The sequence below is a fragment of the Emys orbicularis genome, chromosome 2 (genome assembly GCF_028017835.1).
Source record: "Emys orbicularis isolate rEmyOrb1 chromosome 2, rEmyOrb1.hap1, whole genome shotgun sequence".
NCBI classification, from domain to species: Eukaryota; Metazoa; Chordata; order Testudines; family Emydidae; genus Emys; species Emys orbicularis.
This window is the reverse complement of record NC_088684.1, coordinates 256,443,411-256,455,674: the sequence shown is the minus strand read 5'-3', so window position 1 is coordinate 256,455,674 and position 12,264 is coordinate 256,443,411. Positions and strand designations below refer to the sequence as shown.

Genomic DNA, 12,264 nt, shown 5'->3' with positions numbered 1-12,264 from the left:
GGAGATATTCTGTATACCAGGGAGCTTTGACGAATCATCAGTGAACACAAGTCTCAGTTTGATTGGACTGGTCACTGAAAACCACATCCAAAGTGGCAACCATACGACTGGACTCTAACGGATATTGGCTCACTAAGCTTGGTCTGAACAGGTAATTCCACAGGACTGGACAGGGCCTTAGGCACACCATGACAAAGAGTCCAAGGGTTCTGTCCCTGAGGCCCTGCCTCTAGGTCATGGCTCTACCTGACAGTGAGTGGGCCACACATAGGAAGCAAAAAAATGTGTGGGGCTGTGCAGTGAATAGGAACGGGGAGGAAAACCTCCTGCAGATCCACAGAACAGAGAGAACCTGGGAGCAGTTCATTTGAGGTAGGGGTGCAAATGTTTCCAGGGCCAGTTTGACCTTCCCAGGGAGGTGGGGGCAGTCCAGATTGGGACAGTGTGCCCTGGCAGATCCTCTGCCTCAGCAGTTAAATCACTGCTAGTAAGGGCAGCTCCTATGGCCTCAAGGCTGCTGAGGGCCAGTGAGGAATTTCATATTTCACACCTGGGATGTGTGTGGGTCTTTGCCCTACAGCTCCCTCCCCCCATTGCCTACCCCCAGCCTCTCCTCCCTACTCTCTGCTGGCAGGTGCCCCTCATAGCCCGCACCTCCCTCCTACCGACGCCCCCCCCCCGCGGTGTCCCGGCTCCGCCTCCTCGCCGAATGCCCCACGCCGCATCTTCGCGCACTTGACAGTTGGTTTCGTTAAGCGCACGCGCCCCTTTAAAGCATCTGCCGCCCTGTGCCCCACCTCCTCCTGCCTTTTGATTGGCTGGCGGAGCCGGTGCTCTGCGGTCCTGGCAGCTGCGACTCTAAAGCGCCGCGGTTGCTCCGGCTGCCGAGGGTGGGGGACCCTGGCTCCCTCCCTGCTTGCACCGGCCGGATGCACAGCAACACCTGCCGCTCGGACACCGGCACTAGGCGAGGGAGACACGGGGGCCTCATCCTCCTCTGTGGCGGCGGCGGTACCCCGGAGAGCAGGAGGCCGGGAACAAAGGCTCCGCGCCAGCCCCTTCGGCTCCACCTGCCTCCCGCGGCGATGGCTTCCCTCAGCCTTGGGGGGCTGAACGTCTCGGCCCGTAGGAAGAGCGTCCAGTCCCGCAACGCGGCGGTGGAGAGGAGGAACCTGATCACCGTCTGCAGGTGACTCCCCAGCCCCGCGGCTCCTCCCCGCTCTGCCTCCGTCTCGTGCCCGCCCTCTGGGGAGGCGAGTTCCCCTCCTTCCCCACCCCCGCGCAGCCCCCGCAGCGCTGCCCCCAGCGCCGGGCTGTGCCCGCCCCAGTCTGTGCGGCTGAAATCGCTTTCCGCCCCCGCGCCCCGCCGCGTGCAGGTGAATGCCCCGCTCCGCCCTCTGGATCCCAGCCCCTCGCCGCGCAGCTGGCTCTGGGCCGGCGGCTGGTCCCCGTCGCCCTGGGCAGCGTGTGTCCCCGCAGGGCTTAGCGCGGGAGCCTTTGCGCGTGGCCTGACCCAGGGCTTTGGTGGCCCCTGGCAGCATGGCAGGCTGTGCGCTTGCCCTCGGTGCGTGTTGTGTGTGTGGGGTGCCTGGCTTTGGGGCTGCAGTAGGATTAAAAACGAAGGATGGGAGTCTCCCTCCTGACTCAGCGCCTTTAAAAATGGCTGTTTAGCAGCCACCCAAGGACCCGGCCTAAATTGCTTGCTGGCTTTATTCTTCTTCTCTTTTACAAGGCAGTGTGTGTATTTACCTGACTCTAAGGGTAACGCTATTCAAACAAAATATTGGGACTAGTTCATACTGGTAGCTTGAAACGAGAGGTTTGTTTTTTGCCAAAAATGTACTTGTTAGAACTAATAAATATTCACATTATGCAGCGAAATATCTATGTACGTTCACAACAGTTGAAGGAAGAACCAAGATGGATTTTAAACTCTTGAGGATGTTTAATTCAAGTCTTGTCTTCATTTAGGCTTTCCTCCATGTGGTATCTTATATGTTGTGAGATACAGCTGAATTTCTCCATGCAAAATAATACCTTTAACTAACGGTTCTAATTTTTATACCCACTACATCTATAAAACTTAAAGTGAAGGTTGAAGCTCTCTTATTTACCGTGTTGTACATATAGTACAAATATATTTTACCTACTTTTAAAGATAATTGCAATAGATGATTACAGGAATGGGTCCATTAAAAACAATGAGTCTGGATTTAAGTTTTGATGCCAACATCTACCATTAATATATGTGTTTTTAATATTTTTAAATTCTTCTGTGAAAGCATAGACTTGACATGATTCTGTATGACTCCAAAATATGTATTATTTCACACATTTCAACAGCTCTTCTGGTGCTGTCCTAGTCTTGTAAATGAGTAGCTTATTTTTTCCACATGTGAATTATTACCTATTAAATCATGGGAAACCTTGAGTAACAGTACAAAAATGCTTTTGAATGTGAATTCCTAGCCCTATCAATATAATGTAGAGCCATCAAATAGATTAATTTGAATATTGACTAAAATGCCCTGCAATGACTTTTAACTCATTGAAAATAAGTATATTACTTTATAAATACTGAACAGATATTTAACTGTAGTATCTCTCTAATATACAAATATTGTTCTCCATCTATGGTATAACTTTTACAAATTGAAGCTTTCACACAGGGATTGACAAGTGACGAGAACTGAATAAAGTGGGTAAGAAACTATTCAGTTTTGTGGTTGCCCATTGGTTTCAAGTGGCAGAAGTGAAATTCTCCAGTCTTGCCAATTCCACTTGGCTGTTGGGAGGTGCAGAGGTGCTGACATGGCTTGCCTCCTCATAGACTTAGGATCGAAGTTCACTGGTTACTATTGCAACCATAAATGCTAGAAAAACTTAAAAAAGCAGCTTACATTCTGTGGAAAGTGATGGCTTAGACCTCATCTCTCCTGTTGTTATGGAAAATTTCCTACTCTCTACTGGAGAATGGTTTTCTTTAGCTGATTTGAGACAGTCAAAAGTGACTCCAATATAGGCAAAGAAATCTTTGAAAACTGAGGCAATATAAATTGTCAGCAACAGCAGTGTATGAGTGATTCCTACCTTCCTATAGTCACTCTCTAAAATAAGAAAATGTTTACAGCTAGAATAACATCACCAAGCCTAAAAATTAACATTTTCCACAAGCTTTAAATCTCGGGAGAGAGGAGTGTGTGTTCACTTTTAAAGCTGGTATATGTTCCTGATTGATTCTATCCTTTTGAGCTTTTTCAAAGAAAACGGCAAGGAGTAGTTTTATGGAAGTAATCAAAACCCATCCGCAATTATCAAGCCTTTCTGATATTGTAGCGGATCCTTCAGTAGGCATGCACTAAAAAACTACAAAGCAGCAAATCAGGCAGCTGACTGTAATATGTTTGAGACAATCAGAAATACTGTTGGTATAAATGGTGCCATTAGTGTACCCTGAGATGATTGAATCAAATGTGGAAAGCTCAGAACCTGCAAGGAAGAAATTCTTCTGCATTGTGATCTGCAGCCTTCTCTTATGATTACCAGAGAAGATTTCTTCAAATTATCATTCAGCAAAATCTTTAGTATTTCTTCAGCAGGTCATCTGCATTATTTGGATTTTTACTTGCCCCTTTTACTGGCAATTTTTCTATGCTTGTTCTTCATTAACTAATTAACATAGAATATAGAGGGATTACATAGTCATTTAGAGACTTTTAAAATCCGATTTTTAATATTGTAGATATTATTTATTATGACACATGCAGGCTCACAGTCAGATAAGATAGTACTGTCACATTATTTTCATATAAGAAAATAACTATTGACCCTCACATTTTTGCATAGGCCCATGAAAATAATTCCTTCCCCAAACAGGCTAACTCCTCTCTACCATGATCACAATAGGGTGCATAGGGTTGGTCTGAGAATTTTCAGGCAGAGTAGTCTTTAGGTTTCTCTCGCCTCCTGCTGTAAAAATTAGGCCCCACTACTTGTAGTGGTATATATGTATAGTTCTGAACATTTAAAGTTTTGCAAGGGACGGTTTGTTTCAAATAAATTGAAAAGGTTGCGGGGAGACAACTTAAATATTAAAAACCATCATATTTTAAGTGTGTTTAAAATTTGGAGATCTGTTAATAGCCTCAATGCTTTGCTGGTAATATTGTCTCAGTGTGTGTTGAGATTTCACAGCCTTGATGCCCAGCTGGAAGCATCAAGTTCTTTGACAAAGTTATCAACTTTCACCTATAAGGTGGAGATTGTCTTCTGTGTTCTTATCTCAAATCTATAAAGGGAATATAAAACAGAAGTGATATTCAGCGGTGAAGAGTCTTACAGGATTATATTGGGGTCTCTCTCCCTATCGTGGACACAATACTCAAACTCTCTGGAGAGGGCCTTCAAAAATTAGACTCCTGTTTGCTTGCTTGGATTATTCTAAAGGTATCTGCCTCAGTATAGATGTTTGATCCAGTATACATAGTGTGCCCATACACCACTTCTTGTTAGAGGTTCCACAAAGAAAAGCATCAAGGTTTGGGATATCTGTATAGATTCCTCTCTTGAATGTGAAAACCATGTGCCAAAGTTGATCAACTCTTTGACACGGTGCATTGAACCCCTGAAATGGTATCGGCTGAGGATTCTAAGTATATTACATTGAGATGCTTAGAGTGCTTTGAAGATATTTGTCTTAAAGCAGATGCCTAGCTGGCATCCAAAGTGCAGCCTTACATCTCTGCTCTGTAGAGAGAGGTTTCAATGCAGACAGGAACATCAGCAATGAACCACCCTTGGGTCCAAAGTCCATATATAAACACAGAACCACCTTTCATTCAAGGATACTTCAAGACCATGGAGTTCAAGGTAAGTGGCATTGGTGTAGAGCCTCAACTATAAGCAATAAGGTGCATGAATTCCAATTTCTTGTGAAAATGTTGTTTTGAGATACTGTTGCATTTCCACACATTGGTGCAAGTAGCTTTGATGCTTCAGAGCTCAAGACTGGTGACTCTTGAGCAGAATTGCATCGCAAAGCTAAAACTCCATGTACAGGAGTTGCTGTAACAATGCTTCTTCACAGAATTAATGCTGTTGCATGTAAGGCAAGTGACAGTGGGCAAGTACTGCTCCATGGTGCTTGTGTTTCCAAGGTGAGATCTGTTTTGTGACTGTTATTAAATAGAATAGAGACACAGGTGGCTGAGGTAATGAGACATGGAAAAGAGCTCTGTAGCTCGAAGTCTTCTCTCTCTCACCAATAGAAGTTGGTCTTCCACCTTGTCTCTTTAATACCCTGGGACTGACATGGCTACAACAACACTGCATATGTTAAATAGAATAATCATTGTTTGTCATGCCTCCTTGCTAGGTACCATCAATTCTAGCTGCTTCAATCCTGATAGTCAAGGTATTGAACTTTTGATATATTATCTTGGCTCAGAGCTGCCTCACAAAGCTGGACCCCCCTAATACTCAGAAGCCTTGAAGTGAGGATCATAACTAAAACCCTGTTTGTCCAGTATAGACAGAGTTGTCCCATGAAAAATTAAGCCATCTGTGCTTTTCAGCCTGAGATAAGTAGCTTTGATGCAGGACTTCCTGAGTTTGCTGATAGTAGCCAAGACATTACTCTATTCCCATTTGTACTATGTGAATCAGAAATATTGAAACTTGGTAACATTGATCCTGAATTACTTTTATGGTAAATCAAGTTTCATGGCTTACGGAATCTCAACTTGTCACCTCTCGGTATAAAGTCAAAATACTGATGTAACGGGAACCTGGCAGTGTTTAGTGTGGCTTCAGCTCACTTAAGAACAGAGGAAAATTTCCACAGTATGTATGTACTAGTTACCCGACTTGTTTGTTTTTTGTTTTTTGTTTTGTTCTGGCCCTTTGAAAGGTGATAGTGAAGAATAATAGTGTAGCAGCAAAAACATCACAATTATAAATGTCTAGCAGCTTCCTTCTGTGTTTTTTAAAATAATCTCTAAACTTAGAATCCTCTCTTGTTGAGACATTATTAACTTAAGCCTCTTGGCCTGGATATATCCCAAATAAGGTTCCTGAGCCCTGTTGCAGTTGACTTAAGAAATTTGGGAGAAATTCCTTCTCATCCTGCTGCAAGGATAGAAGAGGTTGCAAGGAAAAGATGGTGATAATCTTCCAGGTCTCCTTCTGACTTAAACATCTTAATAAGGACTCAGAAGGTCTTGTGCAGGTTGGAAAATGCAACCACATCTACAGCTATTTATTGCTGGCCCAGTCCATGACTACCCTGAAGGAAGAGAATGATGTCCTCAAAGGTTGAAATCATAGGATACTAGAAGAGCTGTACAGAAGCACTGGTGTTTGGGAACCTCTTGCTTAAAGGACATTTGTGTGCCGCTAGGGACTGTTGCAGTGGTGGTACAACTATGCCATGTTTGGAATACTTTTTTCCTTAATACTGACCTTTTTCTGTGAGATTACAGCCATTTGAATTGTCTGCTGGTTGGCTAGTGGTATAAACTACTAAGAACACTCTCATCTGCATTGCACTGTGAAAATTGCTGCAGACCCAATAAAGTGGTAATCTAGCCTAGGCCACTGTAGCATGCACAGAGGAACCCAGAGAAGAGAAATTCAGGCTTAGCTTTCCTGCAGATTCTAGCTATTGATGGTGATCTGGCGCAATTAGTCTGGTGGCATGGGCTATCTGTGTTGCTCAGGAAATCCAGTGGAAGGTGTGGCACATGCATGCGCACACACACTATTGTGGGAGCTGGTCCACTGCTCAGTTAGGCTGATCGTATGAGTGAGATGACTCTGGTGTCTTGCTGAGGAAATCCAATGGAATACAAGGTGAAAGGATGAATTTGAAATAGGGATTTTTTTTTTTATTTTTTTTTTTTCCCTAGCAGAAATGTAGATTTCAGCAACTAGGATCCTTTGGTTGCCCTTGAAGGAGGGTCAACAGACGGTCTTCTGAAAACTCAGTTTATTTCAAGTTCCCAGCAATTTGCCTAAGAAAATTCTCAAACTATAAAGTCCTGTTTTGGAGAATACTGAGTCTAAAGCAGATCTCATGGATGGATATAGACTAAACTGGAGTCAGATCAGATTCTCACCCTCACCCTGGTCCCTGTAGGGTGAGTTGAGGGATTGAGGTGGCATAAAACAGCTCTAGAAACTTCTGATGAGACTGGGGGTACCAGGGGGTGAGGATGGAGATGTGAGGGACTTGTTCAGGGATGTGAAAAGGCTCAAGATTCTGAGCAACGATGCTCTAGGCTGAAGTCAAGCAGTGAGATGGACGTACACAAGACACATTTCACCTGCCTACTTTTACTATCCCAAATGTTGGTGAAAAGTTTCTCCAATCATTTGGAGAACATCTGAGAGGACTATAAAAATTAATGAGAAATTACTAGGGCCAGATGTTTTACTTAATGGAGGTTTTTTTAATTGCCTTGGGGCAGTGTAAAATTTATAATTAATAACTTCCTTTTTGGTTTTGTAAATTAGTATTGTAATTGCTTGTGTCCTGGTGGTGTCTACAGTCCCCAACAAATGTTATTGGCTCTATTGTGCTAGGCACGGTACAGTCTCTTTCCTGAGAAGAACAGGTTGGAGAAACGATGTCTCTGTTAAATATTCAACATCCCTGCCCTGTCAACTGATCTGTAAGAATTCACCATCAACGTGTTTGAGACTCCCAAAAGGTCCTTTAGGAAAACCAGACTTGATATTCCGGATCAATGTTCTGGCAAACATAACACAAGATGCGGTGTTAGTTGGTGCCTGCTACACACCACCAAATCACACGAGGGAACAGGATGACTCCAGCTTAAGTGACTAACTCTACTATGTAGGGGGAAAAAGCTGCATGATTATGGGGGAACTTCAATTTGAATGACATATGATGGAGGTCTCGTTGCAAGTACTAAAACATCCTTGGAATTTCTAAACGTTGGAGATGACAGTTTCATAACTCAAAAAGTGTTGCAGCCAACAAGAGGGAATTCTTTTAGACCCTTTCTTAACCGATAAAGAGAAACTGATCACAGAACAAAAAATTAAAGGTTGCTTAGGTACAAGTGGTCATGACTTCATCACATTTATAATATGCAAGCACAATCAAGTCCAGATCAGTAATATACTTGGTGCTGTATTAGGGCCAGTTTCACAAAGCAGAAAACAATTAAGCCAAATTAGCTGGGAGGAAGAACTTAATCAGAAAAATGTGAATTATAATTGGTAATCATTTTAAGAACACCTTATTAGATGGCCCAAAAGCCACAATCTAGGAAGAAGGTTGTGCTGGTTTAAAAACTGACCTGGTTTGGAGGAGAAGTGAACACAGCTATAATTAATAAAATTTTAAATTACATAAAAACAAATGGGGGGGGGGGGGAATTGATAACAACAAATATAACTCAAAAGTTAGGAATTGTAGAAAACTGATAAGGGAAGAAAAGGGACACAATGCAAAATCTATGGCCAGCAGTGTTAAGGACAATAAGAAGGTGTGGTGTTTTTTAATATATTAGGAACAAAAGGAATCCTGACAACAGTATTGGTCCATTACTAGATGGAAATGGTAGAACGATCAATGAAAACGCAGAAGTGTCAAATAAACATTCATGTCCTGTCTCTGGGGAAAAAACAGGTGATAGTCTCATCATATGAGGTTGATAACTTTTTTTCCCTTCCACTAGTATCTTTGGATGATGTTAAACAGAAGCTACTAAAATTAGACATTTTTAAAGCAGCAGGTCCAGATAATTTGCATCCATGAGTTTTAAAAGAGCTGGCTGTGGAGCTCACTAGACCATTAATGTTGATTTTCAATAAGTTTTGGTGCACTGGGGAAGTTCCAGGAGACTGGAGAAAAGCTAATGTTGTGCCAGTTTTTTAAAAGGGTAAACAGGATGACCCAGGTAATTATAGGCCTGTCAGCCTGACATCAATCCCGGGCAAGATAATGGAACAGCTGATGTGGGACTTGATTAATAAAGATTTAAAGGAGGGTAATGTAATTAATGCAAATTGACATGGGGTTGTTGAAAATAGATCCTGTCAAACTTACATTTATCACACAAACGTGATACTATTATAATAGACTTCTATTAGGTGCCTGACTTGGTACCATATAACATTTTGATAATTATATCGTTCTATTTTTTTTTAACAAAGCCAATTTTTAATCCATTTAATGTGTGCTAACTGATAGGTCTCAAAATGTAATTGTAAATAGGGAATCGTGATCAAGTGGGTGACTTTTCCAGTGGACTCCATCAATAATCAGTTCTTTGCCCTAAACTATTTAACATTTTTATCCATGATCTAGAGAAAAAAACAAACATTAAATCATTGTTAAAGTTTGAAGATGACCCAGAAATTGGGGGAGTGGTGAATAAAGAGGACAAGTCACTGATTCAGAGCGATCTGGATCGCTTGGTAAACTGGGCACAAGCAAACAGCATGCATTTTAATATGGTTAAATGTAAATGTTAGGGCTGTCAATCGCAGTTAACTCATGTGATTAAGTAAAAAAAACTAATTGCGATTAATCGCTGTTTTAATCGTACTGTTAAACAGTAGATTACCAATTGAAATTTATTAAATATTTTGGATGTTTTTCTACATTTTCATATATATTGTATTCTGTGTTGTAATTGAAATCAAAGTGTATATTTTTGATTAGAAATATTTGCACTGTAAAAATAATAAACAAAAGAAATAGTATTTTTCAGTTCACCTCGTACAAGCACTGTAATGTAATCTTTGTTGTGAAAGTGAAGCTTACAAATGTAGATTTTTTTGTTTTGTTTACATAACTGCACTCAAACAAAACAATGTAAACTTTTAGAGCCTACTAGTCCACTCAGTTCTACTGCTTGTTCAGCCAAGTACTAAGACAAATACGTTTGTTTACATTTACAGGAGATAATGCTGCCCTCTTCTTCTTTATAATGTCACTAAAAGTGAGAACAGTCATTTGCATGGCTCTTTTGTAGCTGGCATTGCAAGGTAGGTACTTGCATGCAAAATATGCTAAATATTGGTATGCTCTTTAATGCTTCAGCCACCGTTCCAGAGGATATGCTTCCATGCTGATGACGCTCGTTAAATAATGCATTAATTAAGTTTGTATGTCCCCTGCTCTGTTTTACCCACGTTCTGCCATATATTTCATGGTATAGCAGTCTCGGATGATGACCCAGCACATGTTGTTCATTTTAAGAACATTTTCACTACAGATTTGACAAAACGCAAAGAAGGCACCAATGTGAGATTTCTAAAGATAGCTATAGCACTCCACCCAACATTTAAGAATCTGAAGTGCCTTCCAAAATCTAAGAGACAAGGTGTGGAGCATGCTTTCAGAAGTCTTAAAAGAGCAACATTCCGATGTGGAAACTACAGAACCTGAACCACCAAAGAAGAAAACCAACCTTCTGCTGGTGGCATCTGACTCAGATAATGAAAATGAACCTGCATCTGTCCGCACTACTTTGGATTGTTATTGAGCAGAACCTGACATCAGCATGGACGCATGTCCTCTGGAATGGTGGTTGAAGCATCAAGGGACATATGAATCTTTAGCGCATCTGGCACGTACATATCTTGCGATTCCAGCTACAACAGTGCCATGAGAACACCTGTTCTCACTTTCAGGTGACATTGTAAACAGGAAGCAGGCAGCATTATCTCCTGCAAATGTAAACAAACTTATTTGTCTTAGCGCTTGGCTGAACAAGAAGTAGGACTGAGTGAACTTGCAGGCTCAAAAAGTTTACAGTGTTTTATTTTTGAATGCAGTTTTTTGTACATAATTCTACATTTGTCAGTTCAACTTTCACAATAAAGAGATTGCACTACTGTACTTAGGTGAATTGAAAAATACGATTTGTGTTTTTACAGTGCAAATGCTTGTAATCAAAAATAAATATAAAGTGAGCACTGTTCACTTTGTTTTGTGTTGTACTTGAAATCGATATATTTGAAAACATAGAAAACATCCAAAAATATTTAAATACAGTGAAACCCCGCTATAACGCGATGATTGGGCTCCAAAAAATTCAATCGTGCTAAATGCGGGGTCGCGGTATAGCGAGGTTTACCATTTCAAGCCGGTCAGTTTCAAGACGGTCAGTTTCTCTTGGGCAGAAAAGGACTTGCCTTTGTGAACTGCCCATAACAGTAACTGAAAGGGTGCAGCTCCAGCAGCAGGGCTCTCAGCCATGCAGCGAGAGAGGGAAACACTTGGGGAGATGTGCAAGGGGCAGAGGAAGAGCAAGGAGCAGCTGGGGAGGAGAATGGCTCTTCTCGCCAAAAGGAGAAGCAGGGGTAGGAGGGAAGAGGCAGTGGGGAAGGCACATTCCATTTTTTGTTTTCTTCAGTGGCACTGCAGCCCCCTTTTTTTTCTTTTTTCTTTTTTGCGCTGTGTGTGTGTGTGTGTGTGTGTGTGTGTGTGTGGGGGGGGGTGTGAGTTTGTGCCTGAGTCACTGATGCTGGTAGGGGTGTCCTGCATCTCAGCAAGGGCAGCGTGGGTAGATTTGTAGAGCCCTCAGGTGTTACTTGGACAGCGAGGCTAATAGGGGCTGGCAATTTGGCCCTGAGCCTCTCAACGTTTGGGGCGATTTGGTGCAACACTTCAGGGCCAGAGGCAGATTAAGGTTTCCTGGGGCCCTGGGACAAAGCAAGTGCCCTCCCTTTCCACCTGCTAGCCCGCCCCCCCATTCTGCCCCGTCTGCAGCGGCCCCCGCCCACAGTTCCACCCCTTTCTGCTCCTTCCCTGGGGTGCCACTCAGGGTCCCCCCCATTCCACTCCCTCCCACTGCAGCTCCTCAACCCGTTTGCTACTTTGTCCCCCCCCACTGCGGCCCCAAGACCGGAGACGCCCTGTCCCCCCATCACAGCCTGAGGCCGCAGTGGGGAGTGAGTGCCCCCCCAAGCTGTGAGGCTGCCTCCTGGGGCTGCAGTGGGGGTGGGGGGTGTCCCAGTGCTCGGGCTTCCCCCGCCACCCCCTGTACTTCTGCCGGGGATGGGTTGGAGCACTGGGGGCTTCCCCTGCCCCCTCCCCATCTTCTGCTGGGGACACCGTCAGGGAGGCGCGGGGGGCCGCCAGTTGACCACTGCTCCTGGGCGCTTCGGCGGCGCTTTGGCCGCTTTTTTTCTTGGGGCAGCCGGAGCCACCTTATGACCGTGTTACATCCGAATTCGCGTTATCGCGGGGCGCCTTATACGGGGTTTCCCTGTGGTATTCAATTA

General features: G+C 43.3%; 1 protein-coding gene across 1 annotated transcript in view; it reads left to right on the top strand.

Annotated features, from left to right (window-relative positions):
* The first annotated feature begins 929 nt into the window (after positions 1-929).
* RUNDC3B (RUN domain containing 3B) overlaps positions 930-12,264 on the top strand; it is a 162,574-nt gene continuing 151,239 nt past the window's right edge. The window contains exon 1 of the mRNA XM_065399227.1: positions 930-1,189. Within this exon, the coding sequence (XP_065255299.1) occupies positions 930-1,189 (260 nt within the window). The remainder of the gene's footprint in view (positions 1,190-12,264) is intronic.